Raw genomic sequence first — 26,706 nt, forward strand, 5'->3', positions numbered from 1 at the left:
TCCTGCTTCCTCGGAAGTGATAACTCTATCCTCAGCGGCTCAGTCTGCAGCTGAGGGATCTGGGAGCTGACGCTCTCGAGTCGACTCCGAGGGGAATAGTCACCCCGGGTTTTCTTCAGAACTGACCCTCCCTCTTGGCTCTTCGGCTCCCACATCTGCTTCAGAGCCTGTCCCTCCTGCTCTGAGCCTACCTTCCGTCTCCTCGGAGCAGAGGTCATCTTCGGAGTGGGGTGGAAAGGCCTTTGAAGCAATAGAGAAAGCTTTGTCCAGTGCCAAAGCCCTGCCTTTGGACCCGATGTCCCACCAGCAGCTGGCAGCAACCTCTTCTTCCCCGCTACACCCTCAGCGTAGGGAACTAGAGACTCAAGCAGCCCCCATTGGAGGTGTCCCCTCTTCCGAGACCTCCCCAGATTATCCCACTGGGAGAGCTTCTCGTAACAGACTTTGTAAGAGGAAGCATACTGACTCACCTGAGTCTGTCATGTCTGACACTGATTTGGATGAGCCAGAAGGGTCCCCTAGATCCCCCTCTGAGGAGGTCTCCTTTTCTGACATCCTTGAAATCCTTACACAGAGGGGTGATTGGAAGACCTCTAACCCTATTAGGAGTATCTTGAGGCCTTTGGTTCCCGACCTTCCACCTCCTGGGTGACACCGCCTTATTACCAGCTCTTAGGGGTTATATTCCGGAAAGCCTGGACCTCCCCAGACACAGTGGAGCGTGTCCCAAGGACGCCAAACAAATTTATGACTGCTCCAGAAGATAAGTCCTTTCTTTCTAAGGGAGTTCCTGTTGATGCTATGGTGGTAGCAGTGGCCACAAAAAAGGAGTTGTCAGACATCTTCCAATATCCATCCTCCTAATAAGGAGACCAGGACGAAGGATAGGTATGGAAAGCGTACCTTCTCTTCAGCGGCATTTACCTTAAGAGCACTGAATTACCTGTCCCATTTTACTAGACTTCAAAGGGATCTCCTGAAGGAGTTGGGAGATACCCTTCAGGGTTTAGTAGCTTCAGAATCCACGGATAAGGCATTTGCGTAACTCTTCACCCTTACATCGATAGCTAACTCTTCCATGAGGCTGACTTCCTATTCAGCAGGGCAGCCGCAGCAGGAATTTCTCTTAGGAGACATTCCTGGATGCATCTCTGTAACTTCACGGAATCCTTTAAGTCTTCCTTTACCAATGTCCCATTTGATGGTTCAACTCTTTTTGGATCGCAGGTAAAGCAGACTTTGACCAGGTGCGGGCAGGAAGGGAAAATCTTATCTGCCACTGGAGTCAGTTTCTCCCTTCCTTCTAGACCCTATCCCAAGGGCCAAACAGGAGGGAAAAGGTGGTTCCGTAAATCCCAAAAAGGATTCCCTCAGGCACAAGGTCAACCCTCCCCCCTAGAGGCAGAGGATACAATGGAAGATGCTGTCCTCGCGGCAGAGGAAGTCCGCAACATCAGGGAGATAGAGAAACTTTCTCTGATCGTCCCTTCCATCACCCCTAAGGGGTTGCCTGACTGTCCGTCTCTGGAGGCAGTTGGAGGTCGTCTTTCACTATACCTAAGCACCTGGCTAAACATGTCCCAAGATCGTTGGGTACAAACCATAATATCCAGAGGTTACCTGATTCCCTTTGTTTCCGATCCCCAGGTAAACCGGCCTCTACCAGACATGCCACCCATTCAACTAGACTGTGCAACATCAGAGGTCATCTCGTTGCTACAAAAAGAGACATCCAAGAAGTCCCCACAGAGCAAATAGGATCCGGAACTTATTCTCGATTCTTTTTAGTTCCAAAAAAGACAGGGGACTGGAGACCAATTCTAGATCTCAGCAAACTCAACAAGTCTGTAAAGAAATCGAAGTTCCGAATGATCACTCTGCAGTCGATTTTTCCCTTTATCAGGAAATACAACTGGATGTGCTCAATAGATCTTCAGGACCCGTACTACCACATCAAAATGGACAGGTGCTCCAGAAGACACCTACGTTTTCGGCTGAAAGCCAGTCATTTTCAATTTCAAACATTGCCCTTTGGCCTCACTACAGCCCCCAGAGTGTTCACTAAATGCATGGCAGTGGTAATGGCTCACTTGAGACGTCATGGATTCCAGGTGTTTCTGTACCTGGACGACTGGCTCCTCACTGCTACCATCAAGCACCAAATAATCAGAACCAGGGACAAGACTCTATCCTTGTGCCCCAGATTAGGCATTACAATAAACCTAAAAAAATTAGCCTTATCTCCATCGCACCACACTGTATTCTTAGGCTTAGAAATAGACTCAACCACCATGACAGCAAAACTGACACCAGAAAGGACAGAATTGGTATGCGACCAAGTCAGATTCTTGCTGAAAAGAGACAAAGTACAGGCCAGGATAGTCCTTCAGGTCCTAGGGACTACGGCTTCCTCCATTCTCTTAGTTCCCCTAGCCCGTCTGCACATGAGTACGTCTGTGGCTACTATTTGCCCAGTGGTCAATGCAGGATCTCCCCATCTCACCAAATACTCATCACAAACGCCTGCAAGAAGGATCTAACATGATGGTTACATACGGATGAACTTCATTTAGGTCGCCCACTTGTTCTCCCTCAAGAAAATGCAGTTTTGACCATGGACGCCTCCCAGATAGGGTGGGGGGGGCATTATCTGGGAATGATGGTCCAAGGTACTAGGCAGAACCATGAGAACCACTTGCACATAAATGTTCTGGAGATGAGAGTGGTGCTATACGCGTTGCAAGCACTTCACAGTTCTCTTCCCACAGGGACAATTGCGATTCAGTCAGACATGTCTGTAGTGTGGTACATAAACAAGCAAGGGGGAATTAAATCTTACCCACTTTGTCGAGAGGCCTTAAGAGTACGGAAATGGCCAATGGACACTCAATGCTTTCTGATAGCAACGCACATCCCGGGGAAGTCCAATGTGATAGAGAAACTCAGTTGAGCAATTCTGATACCTCATTAATGGTCCCTGAAGTCAGAAGTTGCGAAAGAGATTTTTCGCAAATGGGGCCAGCCTTGCTGTGACCTATTCACCATGTACATGAATACCAAATACAGCAGCTACTTTGCCCTAATTCCTCATCTGGGGATGTCACCCAGGGATGCTCTGGTCCACAACTGGCCTCCGGGACTCCTTTATGCTTTTCCAGCTTTTCCTCTCATTCCAAAAGTGATTCAGAAAGCAAAACTGTTAAAGAGTACCCTTATCCTCATTGCTCCTTACTGGCCTCACCAGGTCTGGTTCCCCTTCCTAATGCCCTATCTCTTGGGAGGAACCATTGATTCTGGAACCATCTCCAGACCTCCTGATTCATCAATCAGAGCAGTTCCATCCTGCCATTCTTCTCAGACCTCCAATCAGACAACCACCAGAGCCCTGGGACCTAAACCTAGTTCTTACATCTTTAATTTCTTCCCCTTTTGAACCCTCTTCTTCACCGGATCTGAAATCATTGTCTTGGATAACATTGTTCTTAGTGGCTATAATTTCTGCTAGGAGAGTTTTAGAATTACAAGCCCTCACTATTCAACCTCCTTACATTGTTTTCCACAAGGATAGAGTCTCACTTAGAACTAATCCTTCCTTTCTTCCTAAGGTATGTTCAGAACATAATCTCAACACAACTATCAAACTACCAGTTTTCTTTCCAAATCACACTAATAAATCAGAACACAGACTACACCAATTAGACGTCCACAGAATTCTCAGGTGTTACCTACACAGGACTAAAGAATTTAGAAAATTAGACCAACTATTTGTTTCCTTTTCAGACAAAAATAAAGGCTTGCCCGTTTCTAAGGTTACCCTGTCTAAGTGGCTTTCCGAATGCATTTCATTTGCTTACAAGGCTGCTGGCAAACAGTTACCAAACAAAGTAAAAGGCCATTCAACAACAGCAGGATCAACTTCGTATGCCTTTAGATCTAGGCTCCCAATTGATACCATTTGTGCAGCAGCTACTTGGGCAAGACTTCATACCTTTGTCACTCATTAAAAATTGGATTAGGCCTCCCGTGACAGGTCATCCTTTGGGTCCATTGTGCTGAAGAGTCTCTTCGCTTGAGCCACCGGGATAAAGGTGCTAGGGATGCTGTCCCATCCAGTAAGGATTACAGCGAGATAGGACTACATAACATAAAGAAGTTATGTACTTACCATAACGTTCCATGTTTGTAGTCCATCTCGCCTACATTCTTGTGTCCCACCCTCCTTCCCCCTTCCTGTTTCCTGGAGGAACTGGTGGGCTATATATTATGCTGTCTGACCTGGTTGTAGTTGTCCATCCACCTGGCATGGATAGTACTACACAGTGTTCTGTCTGTATGTGCATGGTTATTGACAGTATAACTGACTACTATGTACCTTTTACTTTCTTGCAAACAAGATCTGGGGAATTGCTGTGAGGCACCATGGGATAGGGGTTAGCCTCGAGCCAGTAAAAGCTCTCAAGCTTTACTATCGCCCGAGTCGGAGCAGAGTATTGGCTCCGAACCCATCCAGCAAGAATGTAGGCGAGATGGACTACAAACATGGAACGTTATGGTAAGTACATAACTTCTTTTTTCCACAATAATGTAAACCTTATGTTTAATGTAACTCAACATTTCTGTTCAACTTTTCATAACAGAATCAAGGTGGACAAAAGTTGAAAGAAAAAAACAGTATAAAAGCATTATGCACAAGAACATTAATAACAATGTTTTATATAGAAATATATTTCATCTAGTGAGAACATGCATGTTTAATATTTTTTTTGTGAATGGTAATAATTCTGGGAGCTGTGGAGTCATATTAAAAAAGATTTTTTTTTTTCAGTATCCACCACCTACAAATGGGACCTTTTTCATTAATATAAGGATGGATTTATCCTTTACATCTGTTCAGCATTTAACATATTTTTTCCTGGAAGCTCCTGTGCTCATGACTGGGTGAAGACTGCACCTGTATCTATGATCAAATGGTCTCTGCAATGACATATGCCAAGACAGTGCGTGTCTAAAACCTGTACATACCAGTTTGTCCCTTTACCATATGAGAGTACCCATTTAAAAATGAACAAATTGAAAATTTGGCATATAGCTACCTGAAGAACTGACAAGTCAAGCTGGCAAAGATGTTTGGAATAACTGCCACACACAGGGAGAGGGAAGGAGTCATTCTTACCTACTAAAGAGGGTCCCTTTTTGTAGTGCAACTGATACGATAAGAAAATGTCTTTCAGACAGCAACTAATACAAGGGCACATATGTTAACAGCAAACAAAAAGGACCCTACTTGATAAGGTCAAACCATGGATTAATACTGATGAGAAAGGGAGTGCAATAAACTCAAAAGTACTGCAGCGACCAAGACTAAAAAGGACAGGAAACAAAACAAGCCTTGGAGGCAGTACCTTCCTTAAAGTAGCAGACTAAAGTGCAAGCAAGTTTATCAGGCAAGATAACCACAGGCACAGGGAAACTGACTACCCCCACCCAAAAGGAGTAGAGGCAATTAATAAACACCTACTCCTACAGTGCTGACAGACAGACTACCAGCTTGGCCAACACAGAACCAAACCCCGGCAAGGAAACCACTCCTATTTGACTGCACATAAGAATGTGTGCCATCATCATTCCCTGCCATTCACATACCATAGAAGGAACTATAAGAAAATGGATACTAGTAAGGAACACAGGGTTACATCTAATGTGAAGGGGTTGAAAAAAGGACGACAACCCCTCCTGTCAACAGGCTCTGAAGAACTGCAGCAGCCCGAAGAATAAGAGTTATTAGAAAGGGATGTTACTTCATACCACAAGGTCAGTGACCTCAAAACAGATATGCAGATCCTTCACATTAGAAGTTCAAAAGTCTCAAGGAAGAAAAAAAAACTCTTTAAGGGGGTAAGGGCTACCTTCTTACTGCTGCCTAACTAGATGGAACGGGGCACCATCCTGCCCTCCTTTACCATGAACTAGCAACAAGACTTTTATTTTGGCATGACTGAAGATCAGCCTCAACAACAACACTCTGGGAAGATTTGGGACATCCAATGTAAGACAAACAAAAAAATAAGTTCTCCACTGTCCACATGGCAGTTTTACTACAGAACTAAGGCTATGAGCTCTTAAACAGTGTCATCCAGTAGTCCTAAGTTTGATTTTCTTCAATGGAGAGTACTAGGCTATCATCCCTGATGAAACATTTTAAACCTGGCCATGCTTCGCATTTGTCACTCAACTGTCCCCCCCCAAAAGGTGTTTAACTACCCTTGCTGTAGCTATATTTAAATATTTCTCATTCTCAGCAAATTTTGTTTTGGTCTCACCATCAGTGTATTAGGGGTACTGCACTGTCTCTTTCCATTATGAGGATAGGGATCAGTCCTAGGGAAGACTTTCTATTTTCCATCCACCGGTACAAATTACACTTAAATATGGTCATGGATGAGCTTCGTTTCGTGTATTTGAACAGTCTGTTCCATAAAAGTGGTATACTGTGGGATATGGGTTTCTTTTTTCTTTTGTTTTTCTCTTTATAATTGATTTCGTACTTGCACTATTATTTTTAATAGTTTTTGTCCTGTATGTTTATCTTTGCATATGTTTGCTTGGGCTCTTTCCCCTCGGGTCTCCACTGAAAATGGGTTTGTTTGCAAACTCAGTTGGACTAACCCAGTTAACAAATGTAAAATATATAAATATGACCATTCTCTTTATGTTGCAGAAGAGGCTGAGATCGTTGAACCATGTATTTCTAATACCATTTGACTTGTGTCCATTAGTGCTCAGTCTGCAGACACCTTATAAGCTAGTCATAGGTAGCCTCTTTGTGGTCTGTACGAGACATCAAATACTGATAGGGCTTTGAAGTGGTCTATGTAGGCATGTGACTTAGGCCCACTATTCTTTTTGTGAGGAACCTCTGTGGATGCTCCAGTTGTTGCAAGTGCCTGGACAGGTACATAACAAATGGGGCACTGTACTCTACAGTAGGCCTACCAAGTGGAGCACTATGCTGCTCTACAATAGGTCTAATTAGAGATGAGTAAAGTGGAACAATGACCTCTCTGGGCCTAGATGCTATCCCTTTATTTATAAGCTGTGCAATATAGAAGAACTTCCTTACAACAGTGGATATGTGTTGGTCGAAAGTTAGTTCAATGTCAAAGTAAATGCCCAAATCCCGAACCACTGGGTCTACTTTTAGCGATGGACTGTCAATGAGATAATTACCAGGTATTGTAAAGTTTCCAAAAGATGTAATAATGCACTTGTTGGCATTTAGTTTTATTTCATGGCTCTGACATCAGTTATTTGTTTGTGACAAGCCCTCATTTAGCATTACTAAGTCCCTGGGGGGATTCAATGACTGCCCCCAGCTTGCAGCTGTTCACAAACTTAGTTTCTACTGCCAAACTCTGATCAAGTAATTTCACTCCCAGGTCACCCCTGAAAAGGGACACAATTCAAATGGACTTGACTGCTTAACAAATAAAATAAAAATGGCAAAACTCTCCTGCTTAAGCAAAACTGGACAGCTTGAAGGAGCATTGAACTCCACTGATAGAACCTCAGTGTGAAGCCAGTAGGGACCCAGATGAAAATGCCAAAAAACAAAGGAAAGATGAACCATCGTGGGCAGCTAAAGGAGCTATTCAAGCCACCTAAGGTGAAGAGCAATCCACATCATCTCCTCAGCTATGAAAGAATCCAAAGATTAAAAGTTAAATATAAAAAGAGAATGAAAAGTGGATCAAGAGCTTAAACCAGTTAATATCCAACCCTGTCCACAGATGACAGGGAATAGCTGGGAATTTGACATATGCAACCCCTTAAGAACAACTTCATCCACTTCAATGAATCACAGTAAAGAGGAGTGAGAGATGACTCCTCCCAAAGAAGTCAAGAACAACCACCTAAGCTACCAATGCCAATCCAACCACACCCTTCCCCATCAGCTGCCTCTCCCTCTACAGGAAGCAGAAGTGTCACCCTGAGAGGTTATCTGCAACACTCACTCATCTGACTAAGGGTCACTGTAGAAATCTAGCCTGAAAAAAATATCTGAGGTAAAAAGAGAAATGTGCCCTGTGAAAAGTTTACTAGGAAATCAAGAACTGGGTTCCCAGCATCAACAACAAGGATAACCCTGAAAAGCAACTCAGTCCTCAGCTTACCCCAGCACCAACTATCAACCTCCGACACAATGGTAGAATTGTAGAAGAAAAGCCCCCCAGTATCAGGCTTTGTGCAACTCCGTGAAACTCAAGCCCAATGCTGCACCAGGCTCTAAGGGGTCACAAATGGTATGAATCATCCAAGTCCCCCACTTTCATCTACTTAAAGTAGGAGTGCATGGCCTCTGAAAAAGGGACAATCACTGCAGCTAAGGCTGTCTAGGTTCCCAAAGTCCTGTATGAGGTCTTGAGTTAAACTATGAGGCTTCTTGCCAAGAATGCTAGCATGACGTGCAAAACCCTTTCTTTTAACTTCCATTTCTACCCTTTTTAAGAGGTGCAACAACTTTAGAATAGGTATATGTAAAGACTGATAACATGTGATTTTCCCCAACAAAGGCAATTACAATATGGTGCCTCCTAGCTGATGCTTCACAAAGGCAGAACAGCAGGGTGAGGCCGGTCTTCCAAAGAGAAGGAGCAGCCAACACAGGAAGCAATATGCACTTGCAAAACACAGAAGGCACTTGGCCACAGTGCCCAGAGAGCCTCACATCCAAACTGAATTCCAAAGGATTTCAATCAAAGAGCAAAACAAAATTTCATGGGACTAACTCAAACAAAGGATAAATAAACATAAATAAATGTCTGTGTGCCAGGAATCCATGGTATGATAAATCCAAGTAAGTATTCCAAGCAGGGGTAAAAAGAGGGTCAGCTCCTATAAAACCTTCACCATAATGAAACATATAAAACTCTGATGTAACATAACAAGGCTTCGCCCAACAAAGGGGAATAGCAGCCCCAGCTAGATGTTAAAAAGATGGTCTAGCCCATTCAGAATACTTGCATATCAGATGTCTCAGGTCATAGGCTAGGAGAACATGGATGACCCACTGAGACCATGAGCAAGTCAATCTTGGGTTACTAAGAAAATGCATTACCCTAGCCTGCTAGAGCAGTAATGTAGCTAGGGAGGGTAGAAGGGGTCAAACCCCCCCACCCCATGACAAACATTCCCTGCACCTAAGTGACGGGGGAGGACAAAAAATAGGCTTTAGTCCTCCAAGCAACATCTCAGGCAGAATTCTTGCCAATCCACCAGGTATCCAAGAAAGACCCCCCCCATGGTCCCATATGGGGCCTCCTGCAGTTTTTCTGAAATGTGGAATTACTGCTAGAAAAAAACAAATGGGATGCTAAAACTGAACATTTTACAGGTGAGAGCAAGGACTAAGAACTCAGGTGTATGAACACCAAAAGGATCCGATGAGTGCAAGAGAAAAGATAGGTAGTCATTGCTTGAGAGCATGGTTTGCATCATCATGGGTACACATACATTCCGTCTCCAAGGAAAGGAACTTCCAGAAAACTTATGCAAAATGCTGACTGAGAGGAGAGGATAAACCTAACTTTACAAACTATTTAAGGACAGAATTCAGAGTTAGTTCACTACATTACTAATGTACAAAAGTGAATGCCAGTGCAGTACATTAGATTTGCATGAGTTAAATATAAAAATAAAATGAAAAGTGGATCAAGAGCTTAAACCAGTTAACATCCAACTAAATAAGAGTTTTAGAAAGCTGGATACATAGTAACCAGTGGAGGATTTACCGAAAATTCATAAGACAGGACATTTATGTGCCACTACACACATTTCTCCAGAGTGTTTAATATACGGAAACCATATGGTCAAATAAGTAGTGTCCTACTACTTATTATTAATTTCTAAAATCTATTAAGTAATTTTAAATATCTATAATTTAATAGATAAATCACTTGACATTTTAACTTCCTAGTTTTTAGTGCTGACTTCAGGCTCAACTTTTCATTAAAATCAGGTTTGTGACAAGTTGAAACACTCAACAATTACATTTATTAAATTATAGCATAATTTATATCACCCCATTCATGAACTAAATTTCTTCTATGAATCACGAAATTAGAATTCATGATCCAAATCATTCATAAATTAAGTAATGCATCTGAAACATCTTTCACTTTCATATAAAAAATATATTCAGTAATGTGGGTTTCTCAATTCCCAGTTTTCCTTCCTACATAAAATGTCTTGTATGCACAGCCATCTACCATAAAATGTGTGGCATAAGAAGCAAAACTATGAAATGTACATCTAAAATAACTAACAAAATCTGCACAGCATGTTTCACAAACTGGGCATTTATTTTAAAGCAAAAGGAATCTGAGTCATCACTACTCCTTTTGCTCATTTCTTATTTAACCACGTTTAACTTACCAACAAGACTCAAGGCAACTACCTCTCTAGCCTGATAAAAGCATGCAAAATCAGTCATTTACTGGACAAAGCCTATTTGACACAGTATGGGTATTACCAGTATGTGATGGAAATAGAAAGTGGTGCTGCGTTGCTATATGCAACTATTTCATTATAATATAAGGTTTGAAAATCAAGCACGTCTTGCCTCCATTTCAGTTCTCAGTAATATCACATTTTATTTTGCTCTAAAATAGTGCAATTAGAACAGATGTGCACAACTGTTTTCCATAAAGACAACAGTTACCCACACGTCAGCACCTACATCATCAATGAGTAGGAATCTCTACTTTAAAAAGGGCTAATTTTCATTAACATTACAATTCTGTTCTAAGTGCGTCGTGTAGTTATTCTGTCCAGAGTCAAGTTGTACATTAACTCTACTAACAGGTACTTGCAATTTACATTATTGAGCCATTTAACCAGAATACATTTTTAAAAGACTTTTACAACTAAAATGTTACATTTTGAAATATAACACCCATTCATAAGACTATTTTTTTTCACTGCAGACAGTTGTTACCATTGACAAAGGATTGAAAGTTTTCCACAGCATGGTTTACACACAGCTCTGAATGTTTACTTATTTATTTGCAGTTTGTTAACCGCAAAAGTCCAATGGGAAGTTTGAGCCCTTTTTCAATGGAGGCCCGGGGCGAAAAGCTCCATGTACATACATAAACAATACAAGTAACAATCACATCAAAATTAATACAAGGTAATACAGAAATAAGTCAGCAGAAGTTAATAAAACAATTTCACAATGCCATCAATGAATCACATCAAAATTAATGCAGGGTATTACAGAAATAAAAGTCAGCAGAAGTTATTACAAACGCACAAAAAAATAACAAAACTGTATATTATGCCAAAGTTATAGGTTTATGGTGCATTAACCGTTACGATTTCTGGAAGGTGGGTAACTTGTAATATTTAAAGTGAAAAAAAATAAAGAGAGAGAGAAGGAAATTATAGGAGTCAGGAGAAGGAGGAAGAATAGGATGTCTGAGTGGAAGGTAAAGTTTTGAGAAGGCATGCTGGAATGTCAAAACAGGTTAATTCAAAGGAATTAGAAAAACCTAGGGTATCTTTTCCTCACAGGTCCCATTTTCCTTATCTGATTCTGTCCCTGGTATATTCAAAAGATTCCCGCAGACCACATACCTTCAAGAATTCACTAGATGTGGTGTGCCATTGCTTTAATATACAATGTCAGTTACTTCAAAACAGAGTAAAAACAAAATACCACTGAGCCATAGGAAGGGCAGGACAGAAGAGACAGCTGCCATGAGCACCAACTTGTAAAGGATACCAATCTGAATATGGTACCTTAAAACAAAAACTGTCATATCATTACAGAGCCCAACTGCACCCATGTGGGATGGCAAATGGGTGCATAGCCTGAGGCACCCAACTCCCTTACTACAGCTCAGAGACAAGGCATCAGTTCCACTCAATATGACTTACTGTCCTAGTATTCAGCAGGTTTTATTGTACATCCCTCCCAAACAAGGCATTTCTAAAAAAATGCACCACCTTTTCTTTTCTCTCCAGTTTTTTAAGAATGCCATCTTTACAAAAGCATCCATCAACGGCAACTACTCCCTCTTTCAGGCTCAATGTTTTCTCATTCTGGTTTGCAATTCACAAATCCCCAGCTCTCTTCTCCACTCCATTCTGTACTGATGGATATCTCCTCCAGCTGTAACCTTCTGCTAGTCATGTGAATGGGGCAAGTAGTGGGGGAAGCTGAAGAGTGGCACTCTCACAGCACTACCCATGTATCTCTGCCACAGTATACTTTACAAAAGTACACATCTTTATTTCTTCTGCTTGCCTTCTGATTCTCTGAAATGTTTCCAAGTACCTAAAACACCTGTGAAGCCTGATGATGTAGGCATACAACTATACTGCAAATGAGAAAATAATACATATAATTAAATGCTTCTATACTGTAGAACCCTCGCTTGCTGGTTGCAGCATTTTATAAATCACTTACAAGGCAATCAGTGCAGCTTCTTTCATGCTAGATTAATATTTACATTTTTTTGTAGTTACTTAGAGACATAAACCTCTGCTGTCTTATCAATTTGGAACAGCAATATAGTACATGAAGGTGGTGCTTCATAAGTCAAAAACAGCAGCACTTACCTTTCTCTAGTTGGGGGCAATTCAGACTTGACTAGAAGAATATTGTACCTTAAAATGAACAAAAAAGAAAATATCAGGAAATATATAGTCTTAGTGAACATAATGTAGTTAAACTACTCTGTCAGATAAATAAGGACTGCTGTTTTGAAGTAATCTTCAAAAGTACCCTGTGAAGTGCTTTGAAGGCTCAGCACTCCTATCTGGTGTTCTCTCGTGCAGTATTTCTGAAAATTTTGAGTTCTCGTGCTAGCAGGGTCATGTACTCTTTGAACATAATGTGCCATGAGGTAAGGTTGTGGGGGGGGCATGAAGATCCTCCCAGTCCTTGACTTCTGCTTAAATCAGGTTTCACCTTCAAGGAAATGCATTAACACACTATATCAAAGAAATACACAACAATTTTCATAAAATGCATTTCCTTGAAGGTGAAACCTGATTTAAGCACTCACATAACCTAATTTTTTCTACCTTAAATCTTTATGTACCCAATCTATACTCGAATCTTCACTCTTAATTCCTATCTCAGTCACTACTTAGTACTACTTACCATGGTTAAAACCTACCAGATACTGTACTTAAATTTCTTTTCTATACTATGTTAAACTGAAGATGAATTATTCTATATTAATGCCATCTCCTAATCATTAGCATCGGATGTTTATATATTTTTAAGTATATTTTTGTTTTTAGTATGTATCTTGTGTGTTATTTTTAGTATGTTTTTGTTTTGGAGCTTTTCTCCCTGGGCCTCCACTGAAAATGGACACGTATCCAGTTGGACTAGCCTGGTCAACAAATGTAAAATAAAATAAAAAATAAATGAGTTGCACTTTCTGCCACCACCCCCTGTAGAAACATACCTTATATTGTTAAGAGTTTTAGAATTTTAAAAAGGACGATAGGAATAAATCCCCTCTCCCCCAACCTCAGAACAAGTCAAACCAAACAAATAGTATAGGGTACAGTATTAATCAGGCCTATTTTTAATAGTAACTCTCAAGCAACCTGAAAGTACAGTTATCCGGCATTTACCAATCCCCATGGGTGCCGGTAAACTGAGTTTACTGGATATAAAACTACAGATATGTTTTTGACTTACAGAAATGTATGCTCTAGCTTCAGGCCACACATTACATGGAAATGGATAAAAAGTTTAAACAGCAACTGCAAAGGGGCCTCTCAAAGGTTACTTAATACAGCAAGTATTGGCTGTGGGTAAAAGATGGAAAACTTGGGTAAATTCTACAGTAGTATCACAAATGATGAAACCAAACTGGGTTGGATCCAGTATCTGGAGGTTTCCCATGTCATTATTGATTATTTCCATGACAATTCTATCCAATGGTTTGCATACGACACTTATGGGTCTATAGTTTCCTGGGTCTGTAGATGGCCGGCCTTTGTGCAGAGAGATGACAGCTGCTGTTCTCCATTCGTGAGGCATGAAGCTTGTTTGGAGGCTACAGTTAAACACTGTATTATCAGGGTCCAATATGGAGTGTTCTTGGCCTTAGAGAGAGCATTGAAAACCTATTCCATAGTGATAGTTGGGGGAAGATATATTTTATGGTGTTTCCTGAGGGGAGGCTGGGGGGGAAGAGGGGTAAAATTAGAGCTGAATTTGTCTGCCAGTAGGTTTACTATATCTTCTGGCTCAGTATAGGATGCTCCATTAACAATGGGCTCTGCACATAACTGTGTATTGACTTTGAGATTGCGGACATAGCTAAAGAATGCCTTGTAGCTGACCTTGGCCTGGGAAGCCAATTTTACCTCACATTTGACTTTGGTAGACTATTTGTCCTCTAAGTTGTTTAATTTGAAGAGAGCGATTTTATCCTGCCGATTGCTACAACTCCTAATTTTTGCCATGATTTTATTTCTTTTGTTATACAACTTATTGATACTGTGATTCCACCAGGGTGGCTTATTTTTTTGAGTTAGTTCTGTACTTATTCCAAGTGGGTACAGCTGCTTCTATGCAGCTATTAACATGCTTGTCAAGGGTTTCTTTGAACAGTTCCATGTAGCCAGCACTGTTTTCAATGTTTAGGGGGACAACCCTTTAATACACCGAACATGTAAGGTTTCATGATATGCATAGTAGTAATACTCCAAATTCTAAAAGGAAATGTCCACGTTCCATTCTTAAAGGACATGGCAATCAGAATGACACTACTGATTATGAGACATCATCTGGCACAGATACTGAAACACAGCACACCATGGAGTCTCAGACTCCTAAACGTAAAAACTACACATCCCCTTTAGATCACACCGGGGGAGGAGGGGGGGGGGATAGAAAACACAAAAAGAGTTACAAGTCTACAGAACCTCATGGAAGTATTAACGAACAAGTAAATTCTGTTGTTGTTAATAATGTCTGTAACATCTCCAATACTGTACTAACCCCGGAATAAATATCTTTGCTCAATAAAGGTTTATCTTTTATACCTGGCTTTTTTGTATCAGAGGATACTTTTGCCCAGGATCTATTTACTTTTTGTAGATTGATTAACCTTAAATTATTTTTTCAGGATAAGGGGGCGGAACAACAGACTTTGGATGATTTTAAATATCATGCCTCCTCCTTTATACCACCCATGCATCCTTCTGTTAATCTGTTCTTACGTAGTGTACTTGGGGATTTACATTTTGTGTCTAATACATGTCCACCTATGTCAAACAATATGTCTGAGTCTGACTTATCCTGTTTGAATGAGTTTGTGCAGAACAAGGAACTGGCGATAGTTAATGCTGATAAAGGTGGGGCAGTGGTTGTGATGAATTGGACTGATTATGATATCGAGGAACACAAGCAATTGGATGATGCCAGGTATTACACCAAAATGCCACTTGACCCCACCTTTATGTTTAAACAACAAATTGACAGTTTCTTATGTTCTGCACTGGACAATGGTATTATAACATCTAAAACTGTTAAACATCTGACTATTACTGATCCTGTCAGACAGTTTATTTATTTTTTACCTAAGATACACAAAGATTTTTTACATCCACCAGGTAGACCCATTGTGTCTGGCATTGGATCATTAACTGAGCCCCTATCTGTATTTCTAACCAGACATCTCAAACCTTTGCTCTCTTGGGTCAGATCGAGGATCCAAGATACTACTCAATTTCTAAGTATTATTAATGATATGCAAATTTAGGAAAACTGGTGGCTATGCACATTAGATGTTAGTTCATTATACACCAATATTCCTCATTGGGTGGGTTTGGATGCGATTGAATACTGGCTGTATAAAGCTAATTTGTATCAACCTTGCTTCAACACCTTTTTGATTAATCTTACCGAACATGTGCTTACAAAAAATGTGTTTTTCTATGACAAGGAATGTTACCTTCAGATTAAGGGAACTGCTATGGGGGCATCTTTTGCCCCCATTTATGCCGATTTATTCATGGCATACATTGAAGAAATCTTGATTTATGATGATACCCATAATTTGTTTTTGCCTGAAATTGACATCTGGCGGAGGTATTTGGATGATTGCTGGATGGTGTGGAGATCTGATATTGAATATCTCAATGAATTTATGGAATATCTAAATGATAATAAATGGGGAATTCATTTCACGATTACTTATGATCGAGATCATATCACTTTTCTGGATGTTTTGATTTCCAGAAAAGAGGACAATACCTTGAACACAGAGGTATATAGGAAGTTCCCACAATATAACACCCTACTCCACGCCTCCGGCTGTCATCCAAAACATATTGCCAGGAATATTCCTAAATCACAATTTATTAGAATTAGGCACAATTGTTCATTTGAGGATAGTTTCAAACATCATTGCCAAGATTTACATGATAGATTCATCAATAGGGGTTATGTCACTATGGCACAGAATCATGCATCGGGTCTCATCAGGCAGGCCTTATTGACATATAAAGATAAACCTTTGTCTTCAAATATATTACGTCTTACTACTACTTTTGGTAGAAATACCAATAGGTTCATTAATATTGTAAATGACAATTGAAATATATTGAAGGCGGATGCTGTAATAAACACCTTGATTCCTAATGTTTGCTCATTTTCCTTCAGGAAAGGAAAAAAACTTAGGGGCTCACTTTAATCACTATAAGCATCACTCTGATTCCATGTTACCTCAGCTTTATCAAACTACTATATTTGGTGATAAACTTACTGGCTGTTTTCCTTGCGGCCATTGTAATAATTGTAAACACATTCTGAGATCTAAAGAATTTACCAGCTGAATGGTAGTACAGTTTATCACATAAAATTCTTTGCTAATTGTAACACGGATTGGGTTATATACATGGCAAGTTGCAGCTGTCATTCATTTTATATCGGTCTGACCTCCTGTCCATTTAAATTACGTTTGTCAGTGCATTTGAGTGACATAAAATGTAAAAGACTAACTAATGCTTTATACAAATGCACACTGAAACATCAGGCAGCTAAATTTCATTTTATTATTATTGACAAGATTATTGGGGATCGTACTCACAAATCTGGTTGGCACAATAAACTTAATATCAAAGAGAAGAAATAGATTACTAAACTTGGTGCTCTGTTTAATCCAGGGCTTAATGAATATTTATGATGATGCTTTTTGTCAGGCAATCATGTTCATTCTCTCATTTACCTTTTATTATTTAACGGCTTTTGGTATGTAATTCTGTTTTTTGATTACACTGAAGAAGGCCAGGTTAAATCCAGGCCGAAACCGGTCTGTTTGATGCAGTCTTAATACCATTAAATTCTATTATTACTCGCAGTCTACCTGTTGCTGGCTATTTTTATTTTTTGGAATGCAAACTTTGCCATGTTATAATTTAATGATGATCTAAAGGATAAGCAGGCTTAGTTATAATTTATACTTAATCCGACAGCAACTGTAGACCTAAGTGGTTAAACACAATGACCATTCAGATGGCTCCCTCTAATTTCAAAGCCCTGGTTCATACCTCTCAACTGTCCCTAATTTTGGCTAAGAATTTTGCCCCATCTCTCCACAAACTGGAGAAAATGTGGTGGATTACAGTCAGTAGATACGATAATAACTACAGTCAGAGGCTTCTTTTTTCAGAAAATGTGTTAATTCACATCCTCTTTTTCTATTATCCCTTTGAGTAAATAATACTAGTATTTGGAAAATGTCCTTCATTTGAGGATTTCTTTCCTAATTATTTCTTGCTTTGTACCTAATTCTGGATGTAAAAGAGCCTGCCTGGCATGCCTGTACTCATCTGTTACACTGGAAGTGTAAAGTCTACTGATCTTTAATACCTGATGTAGTCTCATTACAGCGTGAAAGTGTTTACCTGTCACAGAACATATTTTTTTGTGAAAGACTATAAAGAGCTAATGAGTATTTTTAAGGAAAGTTAAAAATTGATCTTGAATTTGTGAACCTTTGCATAGTTGATTTCCTTCAATGCAGTTCTAGATTATAGTGATTGGTGAGGGTGTGCAATGACAATCAGGTAGCGGCAACACAGACATTTACAGTGGACACATTTCTGTAGCAAAAAGTGGCAGTGACCAATACAATGAAGACTTGTCCTTTTCTTGTATTATCCTGAGGACTAACAATAATATCCAAGCAGGAGCGGCCTTAGGTCAACTGGTGCCCTAGGCAAAAGTGCTCCACTGCGCCCCCACCACACTACCCGGTGCCCCCATCCTGGTCTACCTACACCAAATAAGTACTGGAAAAGTGCCCCTATGAGAGTGGCGCTCTAGGCGGCCACCTAGTTGGCCTATGCCTAAGGCCGGCTATGTATCCAAGGTATGCAATAAACATTATCCTCTGCCCTTAGTCTCTACACAATTACTGAGATATGGCTGATGTTGTTAAGTAAAATGACAGTTTCATCTTTCAGGATGAAAAAATGTGCTGTACTCAGACAGACCCAGGCCTCAAAGAATATGAGAACACATTCCTTACACACAACAGCCTGCAGCAAATTTTGTTGAGGTGCACTGGTGACTGCCATGAAAAGAATCTTCCATGACAAATTTAGATCCACAAAAGCAGATAAGATAAAATGTGAACATCGCAGTAAGTCACAAAATTCATGTCACATAGCAACAAAAGTTTCTTCAACTGAGGCATGAAATGAAAAAAAAATACTTACTAAAGCATGCTGTGGCACAAACAAAGAAGGAGTACAGTACACCAGATCCAAGGAGGTACTGGACTAAATAGCACAGCAATACTCATGTGTCTGAAGCTTACATAGCATATGGTCACATCACAGGGGACGAAATGGATGGCACAGAGGTTGAAAATTCTAGAAATGGCCAGCTGCACCACAACAGTACAGCTGCCAATCCTGAGGGGATGGGGCTACTAGTTTACTCTCACCTGGGGAATCTGTCTACTTTTTGAAGTCCTTTGGTTCCATCAACTCTGATGGCAGTTCAGAAGCAGAAGACATTTTTTTACAGCTCTTCTCCATCCAGAACACCTTAAGAGTCCATTCAGCATAGACGAGTTAGAGCAGACCTTAAGGTTTCTTTAAATTGGGAAGGCATCTGGTAAGAACGGACATCCTATACAGAAACATGAGGGAGTATGTGAATGAATGGTTTCTGTAAGTTTTTAATTTTTATTTTAAGTGACCTGATTCATCTCTCCCATCACCCTGGAGGTACTTGCTGACATTGGTGATTCTGAAAATGAAAAGGAATCAAATTTCTTGTGCAAATTATTAAAGCATTTCAGTGAGAGTGAATTGTTTGTGATCATTGGCTGACTGGGGTTGCCTGGACTACGCCTTGGAGTAAGCACCTCATAGGTTCTTTCAAGCTTTTTTTAAGGTTGTTTCAGGTTTCAACTTTGTTACTTAAGAAGTTAACTTGTGAGTGCTTCTGCCATCTCACAGTGAGCTAATCGGAGGAAGTCAGAGGAAGGGCTCTGAGCTAACTAATCTGTGATATATAACATTAAGTATCCTGTTTTTTGCTTATTTCTAAGTTATTTACAGCACTTTTATTTTACTCACTGTGTGTGAGGTATTAACTAGAATTTTCTACAATTGTTAAGCATATGGTTGGGTTTGGTTTGGTTGTTCTGATTTCCTGCTAGGAGTGTATCACATAACTTGTTTGCATTTAAAAGCATTCTCTAGAGTCTCCTTGATCCCTTATCTGTTTAAACATTTCTGCAGTTTTTTTCTACCTAAGTAGTGTCGGTAGTGTAGTATTGTCCATATTCAGGCTTGTGTTTTGGGCCTAGTTGTTTGTTAGTAGAGGCTGTGTGTCTGAGTACATGTACCAGGCCATCACAGCTTAGCCAAAGACAGTACAGCATTTCAGTGAGAGTGAATTGTTTGTGGTCATTGGCTGACTGGGGTTGCCTGGAATACGCCTTGGAGTAAGCACCACATTGGTTCTTTCAAGCTTTTTTTTAAAGTTGTTCAGGTTTCAACTTTGTTACTTAAGAAGTTAACTTGTGAGTGTTTCTGCCATTTCACATCGAGCTAATTGGAGGAAGTCGGAGGAAGGGCTCTGAGCTAACTAATCTGTGATATATAACAAAGTATCCTGTTTTTTGCTTATTTCTGAGTTATTTATAGCACTTTTATTTTACTCACTGTGTATGTGGTATTAACTGGAATTTTCTACAATTAAGCATCTGTTAGGGTTTGTTTGTTCTGATTTTTGTTTCCCACCATCCTTCCATATTTTATACTTGGTGGCTTTGGAGCTGCCCGCCCCTACTGTAAATTTGATCTGGGACACTCCTCCCAGTCTAGTGTCATTACCTCATTCTACCTAATCCAGGGAGAACATTTGAGAAGGCCAACCCAGTTAGCTTCTGCTCCTCCTTTCCCCTTTCCACTTTACATAAAAAAAACAAAACATTTCTAAGCTTGTTTCCTGCCTTTCCTGTAAGTCGTCTAGTACAGATACAGATTTGCTGTATCCAGGACTGTTTGTAAGCTTCTGAGCCCCCAAGCCTTTCTGTGTTGGAGGGAAGCCTTCTAGCCTAATTTTGTTTCTTAGAACTTGCCAGTTTTCTACTTTCAGCACTCAAATCTGTTTCTTTGAGCTCAGCACTAAAGCTACAAATTACTACAGCACTCAACTTTCATCACTTGTCTAGAGGAAAATAGTTTTTAGTACTTAATAAATAAGCACCTATCCAGGCATGTCTAAGGGTCAGCTCCTGGTGTTTCTTCCTGTCTACCTGATGAATCTGAGCATCTTAGGGCAATGCAGCAATTGCCTCATGTACCCAGACAACCCACTCCTCCTACCACCCAACACTACAACCTGTGAGAGATGCACTTATATAGCCAAACTGGAAGCAAAGCTCTCTTCACCCAAGACTGGACTAGATAGTCAAGAGGAGAAGGTAAACACTTGCACCACACCACACTCGTCACATAGTGCCTCAAAACCTACACCAAGAAACACACACACAGAAACACAAAACACACACCTACATTCATGGAGGCTCAAAAAAAATCTACCCAAGTAGTAGGGACCTCCAAAGCAGAAATGCAAGCAACCTCCACCTCCCAACACAGCCCAAATGACACACAGCACACAAACTCAGTGTGCCGCTCAACCACAGCCCATAAGGCATAACAACGTACCCAACACTCTAGTCATAGGTGACTCTATAGTCAGGCACACTGATGTTCCACTCACCAGGCTAATCAAGGAGAATGTTACTGTCAGCTGCCTGTCAGGTGCCAGGATGCACCACATAACGCATGCACTCAGGTCACTCCACAAGTACAAATATGACTCTGTCATTGTCCATGTTGGTGTGAATGACCTAAGACGTACCTCCCTGGACTACATGAAAAGAGACATGGAGGAGCTGTCCGATATTGTAGCCCAGGTATGACCCTAGCCCTGAGTAGCATCCTGACATCACCCAGAATGATACCACAATGCAAGGACAAAATGATAGACTTCAACAATTTGCTAAGCTTCTGGTATCATTCTAAGGGGATCCAGTATCTGTCTGCCTGGGATAACATGATCGACAAACCACGATGCTTTGCCAGACATGGCCTGCACCTGTCGCCCTTAGGATTCCAGATACGGTCTAAGGCTCTTGCCACCGCTATAATACCTTTTTTAGGCAAGATTCAAATGACAAATTCACCACCGTAACAGATACAAGCAAGCAAAATCTGAGGTTAATGCTACTTAATGTTAGAAGTCTAAACCTCAAAATGCACTCACTCGAGGCACTCCTTAAAATGGAGAACATCGACATCTGTGCAGTGACAGAGACCTTGTTCCAGGTTCCAGAGAGCACCCCTGTATTACCAGGCTATAATTCATACCACACCTTTCGGCCACCTAACCTGGACCGAAGCACTAAAGGCGGAGACGTGTCCATATTCATTAAGGATATCCACACCTCGATGCTAGTTGCTCAGCATAATGCATCCGAGATTATCCAAGTGCAACTGACTCTGGGCAAGACTGCAATCCAAATTCTAGCTTGCTACAGATCCCCCACCATGCCTCAGGATTCCCACTCCTCATTTCTTGATACACTGGAAAATATTAGGGTACAAGCTAACACTAACACCCTAATAATGGGCAATTTCAACTACCCCACTATTAACTGGAAAAACTACTCTTTTACCAACTCTTGTGCTCAACATTTTCTGGAATTCATAAATTACAATGCCTTGGATCAACTTATCCACACCCCCACCAGGGGCAGCAATATCCTAGACCTGGTCATTACCAACATGGGAAACCAGTGTTCCACACCAGAGGTCAATTCTTCATTCGTCAGATCCGACCACAAGCAAATCACCCTAGACATCCACATTCCACCCCCACCCCCATTAGGGAGCCACCGTAAAAATTTCTCCAAAGCCAACTTCACGCTTCTTAAGACAGAAGTGGTAAACTTCACAACACTCATGCTGATGGGCAATAGAGGTACGACTGCTGAATCCTATACAATTGTACTTTATAAGCACTTACACAAGTGCATGGTTCGTGCAAGCCCTAACAGAACCAAGATGCTATCCTCCAAAAAAAGGAAGCCAATCTGGTGGTCCCCTGCTATAAACAAACTCTATAACAGAAGAAAGAAACTGTTGCTAAAAAGAGTAAAATCCCATGATTGGAGGAACTCAGTGGTCAGCCTCAGTAAGAAGCTAAGATCCCTCATAAAATCCCTCAAAGCTAGTTACAAAAACAAAATCTCCACGGATTCTAAAGACAATCACAAAGCATTCCATAGTTATGCCAAGAATCTCAATGGCAACACTCTGATCTGATCTGCTCTGAGTTACAACACAATGGCAATAAATATACAGAACCAACGGATATTGCCAACATCCTGGCGGATAGGTTCAGTGCTAACTTTACCCCTCTCTCATCCCTTAAAGGGCCCATCTCTATACCGGAAGAATGCAAAGTTCCCGTAATCATGTCTGCACAGGTAAAAAACACACTCTCCAAAGCCAAGAACACAGCATCCATGGGACCTGACAACATCCCAGGCACCCCACCTAAGTGCCATGTTCAATCATAGCCTCACCTCAGGCTTTGTGCCCACCGAATGGCGCACAGCAATGGTTATCCCACTCCACAAAGGGGAAGCCACCACGGACCCTGGGAACTACCCCCCCATTAGCCTGATGAGTCCGGTCTGCAAGGCTATGGAACGTATCATCCTGGAACTTATAAACAATGACATCGGTAATCTCCAAACTCTGGACCCTACCCAGTTCGGGTTTGTAAAAGGCAGATCATGTCTCCTAAACCTGATAGACTTCTTTGAAGCAGTCACCAAAGCCGTAGATGAGGGTAAGGTGGTTCACACAGCCTATCTAGATCTCACCAAGGCTTTCGACACCATCCCCCACTCTGGAATTATAGATAAACTCACTAAACTAGGTATAAATCTATGTCACAAGATGGGTTGCCAACTGGCTCACTGACAGAACTCACACTGTGAAAGTAGCAGACTCTAAATCCAACTTCAGACCAGTGACAAGTGGAGTACCACAGGGTTCAGTGTTCAGTCCTAGGTCTTCTCCTGTGTGGTATCTACTTCTCTGAAGTAAAGGCTAACACAGGTCGTCTTTGGCTAACAAAGTTTGCAAATGACTGCAAACTAGGAGCCATAATCAAAACTCCTAACGATGTGGGCATCCTACACAAGGGCCTCACTGAGACAGATGGTTGGTGTCAAAGTCATGGCCTCAAGCTCAATGCCAAAAATTGCATTGTCATCCCTTTTGGTAATAACTCTGTACCCATGAACTACCACATAGTCGGTGGTCTACTTAACACCAAAAGTGTGATAAGAGACCTTGGGACACAGGTGGACAGTAGTCTCTCCTTTGATAATCACATCGCCACAGTAGTTAGGAAATCCTCCTCCTATGTGCACACCATCACAAAAGGTTTCTCATCCAGGAAAAAAGATGCCATTGTTCCCCTCTATTCATCACTCATTAGACCCATTATACAGTACAATGCCCCTTTTTGTATGTACCTCACAAGACATCTACAACAACTGGAAAAGCCACAGAAATACCTCAGAAAGAGGATTACTGGCCTCAAACAGATGCCCTATGCAGACCGTCTTAAAAAAACTCCAGCTTTACTATGTCGCATATCGTCTACTCAGAGGCAATCTCTGCCTAACATACAAAGCTATGTCAAACCCAGAGCTGTTGGACATGCTCCATGTAAAGAAATCCCAATCCCTCTGAGCTACATGCTCTAGGGACCTAAAACTTGTCACCACAATAAACAGAACATGCTGGAGGGATAGATTCCTGTCCCAGAAACGTCCCATACTCTGGAACAAACTACCTATCTATATCAAACAAAGCTCCTCATCTTGATGATTGGATGGGAGATAGGAAATTCACCCCGGGGATCACTTCTGTGGCTCTGCTTGACAAGGGCACAGAAAAATAATTTTTCTTGGGTGGCAAAAGCCAAGGTACTGTTTGGCTAGGCTTATATAGGCCCTAGGGCCTATAACCTAGTACCTACCTATGAATTATATACATAATTCCATGGTAAATGTTGACTACAATGTATATATGACTTACTCTGGATAGTACGTATCAAACAGGTGATTTGTTGGTTGAAATCAGATGGGTTTTGTTCCATGGAGGCAGGTGCCAAGGATAATGCATGAGACCACTCATTAGGAAGACCTTACTTCAGACACGGATGCAGAATGAATTTCATGAATTGATAGGGTTTCCTTTGAAGTATTTATTAAGATTGCCAGGTGATCTTGGACAGGTCTAGGTTTCCTAGCAATCAAACACAACCATAAACACCGAGAAAGATTTACCAAAGGATCAAGGCTGATAAGCTAAGGTGTTAATTTGTCCATTAAGGATTTATTAAGTAATGGCATGAGACAGATATCTCCCTCTGTTTTGATTAAGCCTCTTGTTGATGCACTAAACCACAATAGGAGGCCATGAAACACAACAATATGGCCTTAGCATCAGCACATATGTACATCTATGATTCTCGAGGAATGGGTGGCAGAAATTATTTGACAGTTAAAAGAGAAGAATTTCTTCAGAAAGCACAGCTACTAAATGGGATAAAATAAAAATGGGAGTTTAAAATAGGGTGTGATAATGTGAGGTATTGCCAGCTATGCCAGGTGAAGTAGGGCAGTGGATGTGTAACATATGCCAGCTTAGCTTGCTTGAGTTTTGTAAAGAATTGTATTTCATTTGTATATTAAACTGATTTGTACCGGTGCTTGTGTTGAAAATGTATTTGTAAAACTGGTTGTGTTAAAAATGTACTAATAGTGGGTCCTGCTGGACAGGAAAGAAATACACCTGTATGTCAGACTGTATTGTAACTGTTCAAATGAATATACTGTAACAGAGGATACTGGAAGAGAAGAGGTCAATCTTGGTCTGAAATTAAATTACCTGCTTTAGGCCATAAAGATTGCATCTTGCAGTTCTGATGGCAGCCAGAGACAAAACGTCTGTGAAAACTAGGACTAAGAACCCGACTGTATTGAACTTTTGGGTGAACTAATTGTTACCTTGGAAGGGTGGAAGTTTTTGAAATGGTTTTATAGCTTCCAGATTCTACAACAAACCTTAATAAAGCTCTGTGCATGTGTATGGTAACATATACATGCAAGATAGTGAAGTGGTTAGTGTGGCAACCAGTAGTCAAGTGACCAGATACTTGGGATGTCATTCTGTATTCAAGCACTGAAATTATGTTGTAATAGTAGATGAGACAGAAGTCTCAGGGCAGTCTGTTTTTGAAACCTGACAAAGAAGGATCATTCACACACCATTTTGCTTTGCAGGTGAACTAAAGGGCAATAATTCTTTAGATCAGTCAGGAAAAAATAGTGAGATTACAATTTTATTTGTATCTGTGTGAATCTATCCATCAGTGTTATTTTTAATACTTCCTGTTACTGAAAGTCCGGTGTTTACTGTAAATAGATATTTAGTATTTTTGTTTTCTTTAGGTTCATAGGTAGGTACTAGGCTATCTGCCCATAGGCATTTATAAACCTAGCCAGAATGTGTTGGCTTTTGCCGCCCCCTTAGATTAGTTTCCTGTGCCTCTGTCCAGCACAGCCACTGAAGTGATCCCCGGGGAAAACTTTCCGTCTCCCATCCACTTGTCAAGGTTTCTCTTAAAGAGCATTAGCGAGGAGCTCTGCCTAATGTATATTGGAATCCTGTTCCAAAGCATGGGAAATCTCTGGGACAGGAATCTATCCCTCCAGCACATCCTATTTAGTGTTGTGGTGAGGTTTAGATCTCTAGAGCGTGTGGCTCGAGGGGATAAGGTTTTCTTTAGATGGAGCATGTCCATCAATTCTGGGTTGGACATGGCCTTGTATGTCACCTCTGAGTAGGCAGTATGCAACTGAGTACAGCTGGAGTTTCTTCAGTCGAGCTGCATAGGGCACCTGTTTGAGGCCAGTGATTTTCTTGGTGAGGTATTTCTGTGGTCTTTCCAGCTGTTGCAGGTGTCTTATAAGGTACATCCCAAATGGGTTGTTGTACTCTATGATGGGTCTGATGAATGATGAGTAGAGGGGTACAATGAACTCTCTTGATCTGGAT

The 26,706-nt window shown here is 40.9% G+C and overlaps 1 protein-coding gene across 2 annotated transcripts in view; it reads right to left on the bottom strand.

Annotated features, from left to right (window-relative positions):
* Nucleotides 1-26,706, bottom strand: part of LOC122807596 (myosin-IIIb-like) — a 2,420,886-nt gene that overhangs the window by 398,423 nt on the left and 1,995,757 nt on the right. For both annotated transcript variants that reach the window (XM_044078517.1, XM_044078510.1), the window contains exon 20: nucleotides 12,622-12,669. In XM_044078517.1, coding sequence (XP_043934452.1) covers nucleotides 12,622-12,669 — 48 coding nt within the window. The remainder of the gene's footprint in view (nucleotides 1-12,621; nucleotides 12,670-26,706) is intronic.

This window comes from Protopterus annectens, chromosome 1.part1, assembly GCF_019279795.1.
Source record: "Protopterus annectens isolate FY-2018-M chromosome 1.part1, PAN1.0, whole genome shotgun sequence".
NCBI classification, from domain to species: domain Eukaryota; kingdom Metazoa; phylum Chordata; order Ceratodontiformes; family Protopteridae; genus Protopterus; species Protopterus annectens.